Here is a 15,604-nt window from a genome sequence, read left to right on the forward strand (position 1 = left end):
TGCTAAGAGTTAAAATTACAGAGTTGCAGATGACTATCCTTATACACTTTCTCACATGACCTTATGCACTATGTTTCTATATTAAGATAACTTTAGTTACACTGGAAATCATATCCCAAATGAAAAGTCACTTTTAGCTCAGAACACTGATGGGGATCACACTGATCAAAACATGCACCACTGCCCATAGACTGTCTGTCTCATGGGTCAGGAATAATCCTTCTCAACTCCCCTACTAGGTTGAACACATTTCATGTATTCGCAGAATAATGCCTGTCGAAAGGGACCCCTGGAGATCATCTGGTTCAATCCCCCATTTATGACCATTATGAAAGGTATTTAAGATTGGCAAAAATCCTTTCTTGGACCTCTGTATTTGTGTGGAAATTGTTATTTATGGTAAAAAATGAATAAACGAAGCAAGCTTATTCATTAAATAAACAGAATTCCCTTCAACAAAACGCATAATACTGTTGAGCGTGTCCAGAATTAACGTACACTCACCACCTGTGTTTCTTCCTGGCATTTCTGCCTCACATCATTCAGCATATCTTTGAGTTTGGCTTTCTGCTGGTCCATTTCATCCAGGCGGTCTTGGGCATCTTGTTTCTGAGCCTCTAGTTCTTGCAAGTTACTTGTCTCCCTATCTAAATCATTTTGCAGTTCCTGAGGAAAATTCCACAGTTCATAATTTACATTTAGCTGTTGTCTTACAGGAATGATCAACCACAAACAAACTAGCAAAATCCCAAAGATTTTCTGTGTCATACAGGCTATTCACTGCACGTTTAGGTTTTTTTTTTTTTTTTCTTACAGGAACTTGGATGAGAACATCAGAAAACAAATCAGTACCCAAAAATGGAAAGACTATGACACTGAGCACATGTAATTGAGCTATCCCAATTATCAAAACCAATATTCTTTGAACACTGATTTCCTAAATTGCAGTGTTAGTCAAGCACTAACAAAAAGACATTTCAAACTGTTCACATATCAGTTTCTATTTAGATTAACCAGCATCAGAAGAAAACATTCTGATGGAGAAAAGGAAAATAGAGATCTTTCTGTAAGTTAGAGGAAAATCCCATGAAAGGAGGAAAGACTTGCCCAGAAGCAATGTAAAGACAGACAGAAGAAAGAATGCTTAATTCCATGTATTTTAGATTAAAAACTAATAGAGTTTTTACCTGAACTTCATTAGTTTTCTGCCTGATTGATTCTTCCTTTTCCCTAATGTCCTGCTCTAGCGAATATTTTTCTCTGTAAGATAAACAAGGACATATATTTGTGATTAGTTAAACAACACAACACACATGCACGCATGCAAAAAACAATCAGTTAAATATTATTCTGGAAACACCACATAGGCAAAAATGCCAGCCCATATCCTGATATATTCTTTAAAGGAGCAAAGGTATACACAAATCAATTATTCTTCAAAAATTACTATCTGTTCCAGAATCAATCTTCTGAAGCCACCTGGTAGCATCCAGGCTGCTTTACAGAATTGGCTAACTGTAGGGTATCAGTGGGAGATCTGCCACCAACTGCAGTGACAAGTAATTATGGATGAACTGACTGAAAGAAAACAAAAGTAACAGACACATCAGTACTATATACTTCACTGATTCTCCTACTCCAAGATTTTCTTAACAGTCCACTACTCTCACCTCTGCAGCTGTGCAATTTCTTGACTAATATCATCCAGTTCCTTCACCCCTGTAAATTCTCCTGATCCAACGGAACTTGAACTATCCTGTTAAGAGTGAAATACTCTATTAAAATGGCAAGTCGTAACAGATCTTCCTTTATAAAGGCTGAGAACAAAGATGGGACACTTCATTGTAAACATTTGCAAAATTCTATGAGAGATACGAAATTATTATGCAACAACCGCTGAGCATGCAACACAATTCTACCTGTGAGACCAATTTTCTCTGTGCCCATTTAACAGATGGGATAGTTGAAATACACAGCAGTTAAAGGACATGCACAATGGCAATGAATAAACTGCAGGCAATGGTAGAATTAACATTCAAAATCTAAAAACCCAGCTCTGCTGTAGTCAATAGCAAAGCTTTCAGGAAACTTAATGACATCAGTTGTCATTTCAGTCTTCTTGAGCCCTGCCACAAATTAATGCCAATTTCTGCAATTATACCAAATTTCCTGCTGGTCATTTCTACGGCCATTCAGGTGTAGAGCAGGGAAGATGCAGAGGGTATCCCTTGGCTTTTAGACAAAGAAAATTGTCATTAGAAGTTATTAAGAAAGGATCTCAGCCTTTGGAATAAAATTTATCATTATTATAAAAAGGATTGCTAATTCTTTGGGAAAAAAAAAAAAAAACACTTCAACTGAGCAAAACCTGGAACACTGAACTCACTACTAGTATGACAAATCAGAAGACCTGCCATTTAAAAATAGCATTTTAAAAAGAAGAAAGTACAGTTTGCTTGCTTTGCTCACTTTGAGATTGCTGTGATAACCACAGAAAGCTTGGCTTTATTCAATATTTAAAAAAATTAGGAAGCCAACAAATCACAAACAGCATAGTAAAATGTGACTTTTTTTGCAGAAACAATAGGTGAATATACAGTTTAAATAAGTTAAGTCCCCCCCTTTTGGGTGAGCATTTCTTTAGTTAATATGCCATTAAGTAATCATAAACAACAACAATCCTGACTAATTCCTCAAGCTAGAAAATCGAAAGCTTCTAATATCACTTTTTAATTTTCAGGCCAGGTACAGTTTTGCTGAGACCTGTACTGTGTGCTGTACAGGATCATAAGGTGTTACCCAGTATGATCAAGAAATAAGTTCAAATGAGCTGCTGCATTGGTTAGGCTAACACAGTTCACTGTTCCACATGAACAGAAAACTAATCTATGTTCACAGTAGCATACAGTTTATTTCATGTTATATTCAGATAAAACCACAGTAGATGAGAAATAAAGATACAACAAACTGAAAAGAATGGGAAGCTTAAAGCTCTCGCACCAAGGTGTATTTACTGTCCACAGCTTCAGAGAAGAAGTACACAAGTAACTTTAACATGCCAACACCAGACTGCCTGTCAAAGAACTTCCTGACAGCCCAATGCATCTCAAATTGTTGAAGGAAGCAGTATCACCAGGTCAACAGCCAATACTGGTAACTTCACACTACTGTGACATTATCATCATGCCAAGAGCAAGTGTCACAGAACACAAGAGCAAAGAGACAAGAGAAGGGGTAGAAATAAAAAACTTCTTTAAAGTTACAAGTGGTGTACATAGACAAATTTGCATTCTTCTGGATGTTACAGTTACTCACACGACGCATTTCTGTTAGTGCTGAGATCTCAGTTCCTACAGAGGTCAAGTAACCTGACAGAGTCTATAGAAAAAGGATATAGGAAAAACCTTAAAAGGACCAGAGCAACAGCAACAATTAAAATATATTTAGAGGTTTAAAAAATTTTCTGGTTAGGGAAAGTAAAAAAAAAGGAAACCTCTATGTAATTTATAGAAAAGATGAATGTATTGACATGACAAAAGTATTTATTCAAGTTTCAGAAATACACTAACACACTGTTGAGGAAAGGAACAAAGCAGGGTTCGTTAGAAGATTAGATGCTCCAATAAAATGGTATTAACAGCGATGAATACAGGACTATGGGCCATCATGCTATGAGGGATGAATGAAACACCAATTCCCAGAAACTAGGAAGTCATCATTCTTCATTTAGACATTAAAATATTTTTCATTTTCATGGGAGGAATTTGGTACTGATCATGGTCAGGGATAGGTTACAAAACCAGCTTCTAACAGTTGCTTTTAATAGTTCCCTGAAGTTAAAAAAAACGCCCACCTTCTCTATGACAAAGGAGTATTTTTCATGCTAGATGTTTCTCAGTGTTATTATTCCTTTATTTATGGAATATTCTACTGCATTTTTCTTTACTGTCTTGTGTTAAAAATTTATGTATATTTTCAAATGCTAAAGAATTTTGTTAAGAGGAGGTAAGAAAAAAAAAAAAAGTCGGCAATTCTTTACCATAGTATTACCAAAACCAAAATTTTACAAAATTAATACTCAAAGCCCATTACTTTTAAAGCACATAAGCTCAGTATTATCTACAAATAATCAATGACTTACTTGTATAGGAGTGTTCCTCTCTGTGGGAGGGATCATATCTGGGGACAGCACTTGTGGAGGATCAATCCCTTTACTGACCTTCTGTTGAATGAGATACATTGCTAGTGCAAACTGATCTTTGCTCAGCTTTCCCATCTGTCTTGTGTCTGCCAAAGCCCTGGTAAGAAACAGATCTTAGTTATAAACAAGAAAAGCTTATTTCTCCTCTACCAAGAAGCCTGAAATACACATATACATGCAATTTTCTTTTGATGCAGCCTCATCAGAGCTTGTTTATTCCAGTGAAAGAGTTCCATAAACACAGCAGTGCTTTAATAGACATATTTAACTGAATAGAATGGTGTTACTCTGAGAAAATATTTGGAGCACTAGAACTTCAAAAAACAATCACAATTCACAGACTTATCTATATTCCCCTCCCAGAAAAGTGAAGTAAGTATTTATTTCTCCCCTGTCTTTCCACATAGCCCACGTATTGTAGTATGTCAACAGGACAAGTAACGAGGTTGGGGTTTTCTGTTTGTTTTTTTGTTCTAATATTGGGATCACAGTTCTGGCTGGATAATCTGACTTCCCAGATCAGCAAGTTGCAAAATACAGCTACTAGGGAATTCTTACCATATATGTGCTAGAAGATTCTGAGGCAGACCTGAATGCATAAAAATGTCCTTTACTTCTTGGCCACTGACAAACCCATCCATGTCTGTGTCTGTTTTTAAGAAAATTTCATCATATCGCACTTTTTCAGACATTGGTACTACCCAATTCACAGATGGCTGTAAAACAAAGTTCTGTATTTCAGAAGAAGATAAACAGTCTTTATCAACACACTGAGTATATATAACACTATTCAGAGCTGGATGTGCTGAATATCTTGCACAGTCAAATCTGATTGGTAAATAGTTACTTCCCCTTTTCCCATGAATATTTTAGCTTAAATATTTTTATCTGAATTATAAATACTGATAAACAACTATTCATTAGCTGAAAAGAATTATTCTTTGGAAATACAGACCCCACTAGGCATACTAAGTCCTCATGCAAACTAACACAGGAGCTTTAGAAGGTATATTAACGATTTATTTGATATTAAAGCAGATACGTTAATAAAACCTTTCTATGAAAAGTGACAATTCCCTGTAAGATTTGCTATCGCATGGTCGCTCTGACTAAAATCACCTCCTCTTCTGTTCTTCCAAGTCTTACTATTCTCATTTCATTCCCTCCATCCAAATCACCCAACAAACATATTCTCAGAAAAGTGCTCATAAGGCAAAAATAAAAAGCAGTTTTATTTTTTTCCTGCAGTTTACTGATACAAAAAAAAAAAAAAAAAAAAAAAAAAAAAAAAAAAAAAAAAAGGAAAGAAAAGAAAGAATTTACCTGTGCTTGTTTGATGGTGTGCTTGGGAGACAAACTCCCTGTGCTGTTCAGACTGCTGACACTACCAGGAGATGGGGTAGAACGGAGGCTATCTTTTGGTGGAGGACTTGCAGGGAGAACAGGAACTGCACCAGGAAAGACGGGCGTCTTCTTTCTTTTGGAAGGTGGTATGAGAGAAGGGGGTAATAGTGAAGGAACTGGCTCTTTCTCAAGAGCTCTATAAACCAAATGCATTGCCTGCAAAGGCAAAAAGGTCAGGTAACTAACAATTAGAAGAAAAAGCAACAAGATTTTCCAGTGTCAGTCATTTTGAGAAAGATCAGTTAATAATTCCATGTGAACAATTTAGATTAGAAGAGTCGACTGTAGCAGAGAAAGTTGCAAAGCTCAAGTGAAAAACGAGCGATTTGCTCTAGCAGACACACTGAATTGAGAATTTAAAGCAACCTACCACAGCAAATTCGTCCTTGTCCAGGTGACCATCTTTATCAATATCACTGAGATCCCAGACCTAGATCAATTACGATAAAGACAATGATTTAGAGAACAAGTTACAAGTTTGTGCTTTTGATGTTAATTGACATCATATTAAGCATGCTCTCTAAAAACTCCTAATAGATTTCTGTGAGGATTGTATTAGTTATATTAGACCTAGCTAAACATTCTCTGATGAAACAGATTGGATTAGTTTTCTGGCAACGTGAATCAACACTGGCTCTAACAAATTCTGGATGCAACACAGGCAAGTTTTTAATCTTTCTATGTTGCAATTAAGGAGTCATCAAGCTGCCTAAAAACATCCAGAGGTGGCTTTCAGAACTGTCCAGAGGGTGTGGCAGGTTGTCCAAATTTGGCTTATAAGAAAGTTAAAATATTTTAGAAAAGTCAATACATCTCTAATTTGCATTGCATTCCTAAATGTCTAGTTTTCATTTTTAGTCAAAAAATTAGTCCACCCACCTAAATTTTCTCTAGGAGAGAATTTAAGCATCTATCAACTTCAGTTCGTTACCAGGTCAAGTCAACAGAACTTGCAGGAGATTTAGAAGGATACAAAACTTTGTGTACTCTAACACTCAGCCATCAGCTAGGACTGTTCAATCATCAGTATGACTTGGGAGACAGAGCAGTAGATAGACAGAAAGCTAAGACTGAGGCTCAAACATCTGAAAACTACTCCAAGCTTTATCACTGGCCTGCTGTACAAATTTAAGCTGGTTGATTAGTCCTTTGCCTGTTTCCTCAGTCCCCTAGCTAGTCCACAAACTTTTCTGGAACAGGAAAAAGCTTCTGAATTTCTGTTGCAACAGTAACAAGATATAATACAAAGCTTTTCAAGACCAAGTACTTCACCAATATTCAAGCACAGAAGTAAAACAAGTCATACTTAGATTTTGGAGATAATACAGAGAAAGAGGCAGTTCTTCCTGAAGAGATGAAAGTATAACACAGATACAGCTCTTACATAGAATGTATTCATTCTCAGTCATATCAATAGGCAAAACATTAAAGAACACATATTTTAATTGGAAGCAGACAATACTTGAAGGTTTGCTTCCCTTGCAAATATGCAATGGATTCACTAAATTAAGATCTCAGAAGTATTTATAAATATACATGAAAAAAAAATACTTGACAATTTGACAGTTACAATAAACTAGCACGTTTTAAAGCATTCTCTTGTACAAACAGTGGATAGATTTAACAGTAAGTCTAATAACTTGTATTTGGAAAAATGACAAAACAGTGGAATATACTGTTATAAAAGCTATTATGGTTTAGGAGAGCTTTTTCTTGTTTTTAAACAACCACAGTAAAAATTTCCAGCTCTTAAAGTGAATACACAGATAATGAGGCCAATCTGCTCTAGGGCCCAAATTACTATTATTATTATTTCTAAGTGGAAGACTTCAGAGTCTACTTAATGTTCTTGCTTTATAGCATGCACTCGACGTAAAATGTCAGCCAAAACCTAATCTATGTTGATAAGTTACATTTAAATATTTAATGCTGCAACTACAAGAAGCTAAATAGAGAACAGCTAAATCTAAACAGAGTACTTACCCTTCCTAGGATATCAAGAGGTAGCTTTGAATTCATCAGTACTGGTTTTACTTTGTCTCCTGAAAGTAAACCATTTACTGGCAAAAGGCTTTCAAAAATACCATCAAACTTTGCTTTTTCTTCCACCTAGTTGGTAAGAAATAGCCTGAATAAGTAAAAAAGTGTGCCTGTGTGAGTGTTGAAAATGAGATCTTGCAAGAAATTCAGACTGGTCAGTAATATGTTCATCCTAAATTTCCAAGCTTTCTTGCAAGTGCCACCATGCTGTATTTAAATGTAAATCCCCATGGAGATAGATTTAGGAGCTTATTTTCAATGCTAAGGTTATGACAGCTATGAGATTTGAACATGCAGCATACAAGGTGTGTTCCTGTAGTGTTCTAAAAGGACAGTGCACTCCAATTAAAACACTGCTGACCAGATTTTAAACAAACTTTGACAAACTCTGTAGAACTAAAACTATTCTTCCCAAATAATTTGCTTCCCACTTTAAAGTACAACATGCAAGTACAAAAAAAAAAAATTTAAAAAAATCAGCAATAGAAGTTATTTTATTAAATTTCTACCCTTTGGAAAAAGTTTTTATTTGAAAATTAACTAAATACAAATAACCCCATGTATATATCAAGTTACTTTTTTCCAATGATATATATTATGTGTATTACTGAATACTAATTAGAACATATGAACTCAAGCTTTAAAATTGATTTTGGTGAAATGCTTTGCTGTTCTCAGTGGGGTTCCTTTATACAAACATGAAAGTGCCTACTACTAGGATTCTGGAAGAAATCCAGGCAGAAGATTAGAATTCATTGTGTCTTAAAAACATCACACCAGGGGTTGTCAAAGGCTTGTTTAATACTTATATCAAATATAAAACTACAGCTCAATATTCTCTATTGCTGACAAATCTGTCATCAGAAGGAGAGGACTTCTGAAATGGGAAATATATTTGATACAAAATTCTCTCTCTGGGAAAATCATTAACAAGGACAATATTTACTTTTAAAGAATGGATGGAATGTGTTGTCTTTTACACTTACCCTAACAGCCCAGTGAGTCTCTGTTGAAGGTGGCGTGATCAGCAGAGGACTGCTAGTGTCATGCTAAAAATTAAAGAATTTTTTATGTATATGTATGTATGTAAAAATACACACACTTCTGTCTCTAATCCTTACTAATTGCTTTAAGAGATGGTTATAAACATAAAGCTTAACTACACTGAAAATAGAAAATAGGCTGCTCATGCACCAAATAATACTACTTAATATTTAATATATGTAATATACTATTACAGTACTTTGATAAGAACATCAGGTGCATTAGGTACCCACACACAGAACTAAGATAAGGTAAAGGAGGATCCACAGCAGCTACTACAGCCGTGCCCTTTACTACACATTCCTGTCGATCTAGTCACAAAATAATTTTTTTTTCATCTTTTTTAATATATGTAGAGTTTAGTCACATCAACTTCCTGAACCAACTGACTATACTGCAGTCCAGGAAGGGGCTGGTACATAGTACTGAGGAAGATGGGACCACAGCAGCCACGACTGCAGTTGTCCTAAGGAAGAGTTTGACAGCAGCCTGAAGTCTCAGAACCATGACATTTATGAAACAGATTATTCCAGCATTCCAACTGAGGCCTCACTTAACACATATAGACATTTAGGTATACATTACTTACAAATTTAGGAGGTGGCACAGTCAAGTTCAGGCTGCTCAGGTTAACATCATGGCCATTCTGTGCACATGCTACGAGGCGCAACGCGACATAGAAACCCTACAAACAACAGTGTTTTCTATTAAAAAAAAAGTCTCAAATAACCCATTTATGTACTAACACTATACACGTGCAACTCAGTGAAGTATGGAAACAACAGATGTGTAGCTCCATTCAGTTAACTGCATAGTGACAACTCCCCACTGCTTTTAAAGATGATTCAGGAAAAACTTCACAATACCATAAAACAATTCAGAAAAATTCAAAGCTAGCTTTTAAGAAGGACTCTCCCCTAATTAACAATAGTTAATTCCAATAGTTTTTATCAAAAATTTCAATAATTTTTCTTCAAAATTAATAATGTGTAAGAAAACCCTTCCATATGTACAAGCAACTTGATATTCGATATTTTAAGCCATTTTTAGTAACACTAGTTATATTTTTTCTTGCAAGAAAGAATTCTAAAATCTTAAAATCGTAGTTTGCACTTGTGAAAGACTCGATGACTATGTATCACACCCTATTTACAAGAGAGAGACAGAAAATTAGATCCAAACTTCTCCAGCAGCCTCACCAAGTAATGTACTGAGATATGAGCAGTACTAGGGAAAAAAAACTCATCTTGTAAATGAAAATTTAAAAAAAAAAAGCTAAGGATAACTACTATTGATATCAGGGTTTTCTTGATACAAGGCTAATCTGTGGAAGGTAACATAGGAAGTCTACAGGCATATTTCATTTACCTGTTTATCCAAGTATCCTTTACCCTCTGGGTCAGCCAAATCCCAGATCTGTGGAGATACAAAAATAAAAGCCATTGTGATTTAAAAATAAAACTTAATTCAGCTCAACAGTTTATACTGTATGTCTTCTTGAACTGTTCACTGCAGCTTTCAAGTTATAATATACGTTATTCAATTCTCAAGTTAACAACAAAAATGTTACACAAAAGACAATTTTTCCTTTTAGATTCCTGTGAAACTCAGAACACCACCTTGGAGCTATTACCACTCTGTGGTTAACCTTAAATTCTATGGATATGATTTGCATTCCACCAAATTCCTCCTTGCAATCCCCTCGATGTCAGCTGCAGTTAAACAAGTGCACTGCATCATCTAATTCCTTCAACTTACTTTTCCAAGGATAATATCAGAGAGACCGGATTTTTTAAGAAACAGTGCAGCTTCACTTGCCCCAACTCTTCCTGTATACGTTGGATCTACCTGAAAGATAAAAATTCACATCCAATTGAAGCATGTCTGGCATGAAAGCAGAGATAAGAAATAAAACGTCTCTTGTCTCTAGATCAAAAGGAGTTATACAAGCACACATTACCACTCAGCAAAGACTTTACAGAAGTTTAGCACTGCAGTGAGGAAAGGAAAGAGAGCAAAACCTTAGGGAAAAGGAAATTGCACTTTATTTTTCAATTATTTTTTTAAAAAACCTACCTGTTTGTAATAAGTTTCGTATAACGGATTCCCAGTAGAAAACTGAAAAACAAGAGACACATTAATAAAACAAAGAATGAACTGCAATCTTTAGGGATTGATAGGGGGAAAAGAGCATATATTACTTTGTGTGTTACTTCTAACAAAATACAAACCAGTGTATTTATTTGCTGTGTTCCAAACTGGATGCTTGAAATCTAAATGTGGATAACAGAAATCCCCCAAAACCTGCAGCCAACCCACTGTCACCTCTTAAAACTTCTTAATTCACCAGCATTTGTACTTATACTCACACTTTTAATTAAGAACACTATGTGGTAATAAGGTTTTGTAGAACAGCTTTGAACTATTTGCCAAGGTATTTCAGATCACAGTTTGAGAACTACAGATATCAAAGGGAGAGTTTTCAACAGAACACTGACTTGACTACATCCTGCATTGTATATATACTTATGGAATATTTTCAGCAGACAGTTATACACACACACACAGAGCCCTGGTATGAAAATATGCCTGTGTTTATGCATTTTCAAGTCTAGGAGCTTAAATTGAAACAGAGTTTAAAAAAAATAAAATTACAATGAATGGTTAATTAACAAATGTCGCAATTCCCTGACAATGTTTGAGGATTTCAAATTGGGTGTTATCACTGCATTACACAAAAGCAGCAGACACAAAGGTAAGCCCTGCCTTTTTGTAATACTAAACAAGCAGATTCCTCTTCCCTTTTGCTGACATTCCAAGCAAATGAGAACTGAAATGCCAAAAGAGGCAGAAGCCTTCAACACCCATCTTCTCAGCTGTCTCCTACAATTGTCACACAAGTTGTAGCCACGTGTAGTTGTAACCCCACACTGTTCTCCAGCCTCCACGCCAAGAGCAAAAATATTACAATCAGCACAAGTCACCCCTTTGAGCAGTCAAAGGCATTTGAAAACATGCAACAATACAACCCAATAAACACAGTTTAATGACTGAGACGCAGAGATGCCAAAACATCCCGAAGCCTGCTTGGGACAACTGCTCTCCACCCGCAGGACACACAGGTCAGATATCTGCCAAGCGATGATTGTGCACTGACTCTGATCACTGGTCTGTCACCTCCCAAACGCTACCTTCTTCCTTGACATCCACATGGGTTTCTGGATGTTCTGCCCACACTGAGGGGAAGCGAGACTGAAAGATGATGAAGGAAAAGGCTGATGAAGAGCATGAATTTTTATTTTACATAAATACTCCTGTAAGTTTACAATAAACATGACAAATCTTAATTTAAGGAGATACTCAAAATAACTAAACCCTATTAATCAAAAACAAACGAACACTGAGATCTTTCAAGATCAATTGTTCCACTTGGCTAGACAGAGCTTCCTAAACGTCTTAAATGTACTTCACTTATATCCATCAACAAAATAAGCCACTGCATTCTCCACCAGTATGCTCTAGAAGCTCTTGCTCTCTTCCAGAAGCTAGACAGTCATTCAGAAGAAAGCTGCGACCAAAACTCATAAATCTGACTCATCTTTTTGCTGGCTTGTAAACAATCACCACAGATAAGCACTGTGCTCCTGTCCAAAGTAGGAAACATCGTTCAGAGAAAAGGTGGAAGTAGGAAAACAGTCTGTCCACCTCTGAACAAAATCAAGTATGTTTTAGCCAACTATCACCCACCTATATCTCTCTCATTTATCAGAAGGCCCAGAGAAGTTAGTCAGAGACCAACTACAAGCTCCTCTAACTAATTTGGCGAGTATCCTAGAGCATGCAGAGGCTGGATTCACACCAAGATACAGAGCAAACTGCTCCAACAGCAGTACTGAATGATCTCATCCCATCACCAGACATTCTTGTCATCCTCATTTGATATTGTCAGCCATGACATACAGCTGACTTACCTGACAGAGGTGGCAAAAATCCAGAAGAAATACGCTTAAATGCTGTGAAGTTTCTTCTACAGCAATATATTCATCCAAGTGCTGCTGGAAAGCACTTTATTACTCGCTTCTCTATTTGCAGAATTTTACAAAGATTAAGCCTCTCTGACCGATTTACCTAAATGACTGCATCTCTGTGATGAAGCAGACCTGACAAAATGGGCTCAAGGGATAAAAATAGCATTGCTGCCTATCTACCCGTCACCACATGTGACTACATCACTATCATTCAAGAGGATTCTGTAATTTCACAGCATCTGCTGGTGGAGAACCTACACAAGGCAGTGTCAACATTAGCAATCAGAGAAAAACATTTTGAAGAGTTTTCAGTTGATGAGTGGTCAAAAGATATAACCTGTTATACAGCTGTTCCCTTTGACTTACAGTTCAACAACCTCCTGGTTTCTAGGTCTGCTCCATATTCCCCAAAGCATCATCTATAACCAAGACTTACACCATCTCCTGAACAGACACTTCAGAACCCTGGTGCCTTGTTTGACCTCTAAGTTGATTTCCTGTACACATCTGAAGTTCAAGTCTCAAACTTGCACTCACAGCAGATCTGGCACCCTGCAGTACACTCACATGAACACATCTCCATGTCCCTTAACACAGGTCTGGGAAAAAGGCAGGCGTAAGCTGCTGCCACCAGAACAATTAATAAAGCCAGTCCTAGCAGCCTCTTTCCTGAGGTCATCTCAGGGCCACAAAGAACTCTGGATCAGATGAATTACTTTCCTTAGAGTCCTCCTGTTTCAGAAGTTTATTTCAGCCACCCTTGTCACATAATATGGTAGATGAAAATAGGTACTGTCAAAGGGGAAAAAAACCCAAGGTGTTCCACAAAGATGAGAGACAAAAGGTTGCTGCTGTCCCAGAAAGATTACCTTTGCTCTTATTCTACTCGCCGAGTATCCTGAGTTGCCTCAGAAGACTGAGCTACAAAATGATCTGTGCTGTCCCAATCTCTCTAACATAACTCTCCATAACCTCTAGAGGCTGTAGGTTGAACATGCCTGGCACAGCGGAAAGACCACTGATAAGGTGATCAAATATTCAAGAAAAGAAAGTTATCAAAGATAAACAACTGAAACTAGGATTTAACTCCAAGGACTGATTCTACATGCTCGCTCTTCAACTGTTTTTATGCATAGCTAGTTGAAACAAAGACAGCTGAAACGTTTGCATGCACTTAAGACATCTAAATTCTCTTTCAGAAAAGCCTCATAAAAACATAACTTCATAGAACAACAGAGCCATAATAAAATTAATGTATGAGAATAAATATGATTAAACACTTTCACATGCTTGCATTACCCATATTGTTTATAGTTCCTAATACATTGATATCAATATTCTTATTTTCTCTGAGTGAACACGCTTCACCGTTACAGCACATGTAACCTCTCATTCCTTTTAATACCATTTCTGGCATTTATTATAAATGGCACATATCTCTATAGTAATCACAAAACTGAGGCTATTAAAAGAGGAAGTTTATTCATTTCCAGGGAAATTCTATTTACTGCCCTTTTTACATCTAGATCAGTCTTGACAGTTCCATACAGAAAAGGAAGTTTTAAAACTAGAATGCTTCCACTGAATTAACTGGAAAATAATATGGTAAAATAACTGTTATGTTCACAGAACATGGCCCCTTTCCCTTGATGTAGTATGTTATACAAAAGAAAATACTATTGATGCCAGTCTCTCAAATACAAATTAGAATTTAAACAAGGCAGAAGCAGGATATCTAGTATGACATTTGATACATTTTTATGAATGTACTACAGAAGTTCCACAATAACAAACTCTTTCAAGCCCAGAGTTGATTTTACATATATATACATATATATATTACACCAAGTTACTTCACTTAAAAACTTTTGGTAACAGTTTGTATGTTTGTGGATGTCTTCAGATGCTTCTGAACATGTTCATTTAATTAAACAGATGTTAATCTGGACTCCTACTGCTATTCAGAAGCTAAAAAGCAGTGCGCTCTCTAAATAAGCTGCACAGCAAATTACATATTACTCAAGCACCACATAACTCCACTGAAAAAGAAATTTTCAGAGCATCCCAAACAAAAGTCCATTATTAAAAGGAAATCAGTATATTTAAATAATGTGAACTACCACCACCAGCTGTTCTCAATTCCTGATTGGCCTAGTAGTAGGAGATAGGAGTAGAAAATAGACTGGCCTAGCGTAGAAAATCGTTTTAACTTCAAGGCACTGGGGGCTGGTGGGTCGTGTTGGTTTTCTTTTGTTTTAAAGGAACTAAGTTAACTGCCTGTCTTCACAGGAGTATGGAAAAGAATAAACAGTGATCACACCGTTCAGGTTTAAATTATTTGGGTGAGAAATTAATCAAAAAACAACCCTCGTAACAACAACCACCCCAAAAATCTACTCAGGGATTCCAAACGTTGAAACCAGAGCTCGGAAACCAGCCTCTTCCCAGAGCCGCGCCAGCCACCTTGTGCGAGACAAGCTCCAAGGTTCAGGGTCTTCCACCCCCCCGCAGAAACCTCATTCTCCTGCTGATGGGTGAAACCCGCCTTTTCACTCGAAGCCAGCCCCTTCCTGGTGTCCCCCCGCCTATGGCTACGCTACCCGTGCACCTCCCAAATATTAAGCGCAGTCATGACACCCCGACAGCTCCGGGCGGCATTAACCCCTGGTACAACGAGGAAAACAGGCTGACGCGACCCAAGTCCCGCGCAGAGAGGGAGCCCCAGCCCTGCCCTGGACCTCAGACCCCCGCAGCTCAAACCCCGGCGCTGCAGCTGGGCGAGGGAAAAGCATGGAGACAGCCTGGGCGCTGCCCTGCCCCTGCCCCGCGGGGGCAGCTCGGGGCCTCCGTGTGGGGAGGGCGCCGGCGCCTTTTGTGCCCCCTCAGC

The 15,604-nt window shown here is 37.2% G+C and overlaps 1 protein-coding gene across 5 annotated transcripts in view; it reads right to left on the minus strand.

The window, feature by feature from the left end:
* EPS15L1 (epidermal growth factor receptor pathway substrate 15 like 1) overlaps nt 1–15,153 on the minus strand; it is a 42,793-nt gene extending 27,640 nt beyond the window's left edge. Inside the window, exons 1-16 of one of the 5 annotated variants that reach the window (XM_026865104.1) lie at nt 15,115–15,153; nt 11,881–11,941; nt 10,766–10,807; nt 10,448–10,537; nt 10,058–10,105; nt 9,279–9,374; nt 8,632–8,694; nt 7,589–7,714; nt 5,976–6,035; nt 5,525–5,761; nt 4,760–4,917; nt 4,142–4,298; nt 3,316–3,378; nt 1,671–1,756; nt 1,188–1,260; nt 499–666 (exon numbers count right to left, since the gene is read on the minus strand). In XM_026865104.1, the coding sequence (XP_026720905.1) occupies nt 499–666; nt 1,188–1,260; nt 1,671–1,756; nt 3,316–3,378; nt 4,142–4,298; nt 4,760–4,917; nt 5,525–5,761; nt 5,976–6,035; nt 7,589–7,714; nt 8,632–8,694; nt 9,279–9,374; nt 10,058–10,105; nt 10,448–10,537; nt 10,766–10,807; nt 11,881–11,901 (1,488 nt within the window). In that variant the 5' untranslated portion in view covers nt 11,902–11,941; nt 15,115–15,153. Of the gene's footprint in view, nt 1–498; nt 667–1,187; nt 1,261–1,670; nt 1,757–3,315; nt 3,379–4,141; nt 4,299–4,759; nt 4,918–5,524; nt 5,762–5,975; nt 6,036–7,588; nt 7,715–8,631; nt 8,695–9,278; nt 9,375–10,057; nt 10,106–10,447; nt 10,538–10,765; nt 10,808–11,880; nt 11,942–15,114 lie in introns of those variants that run through there. The other 4 variants (XM_026865105.1, XM_026865106.1, XM_026865107.1 and 1 more) reach the window with 4 other exon arrangements.
* Nucleotides 15,154–15,604: the final 451 nt, after the last annotated feature.

Source organism: Athene cunicularia (assembly GCF_003259725.1).
Source record: "Athene cunicularia isolate RWA chromosome 28 unlocalized genomic scaffold, athCun1 chr28_part1, whole genome shotgun sequence".
NCBI classification, from domain to species: Eukaryota; Metazoa; Chordata; class Aves; order Strigiformes; family Strigidae; genus Athene; species Athene cunicularia.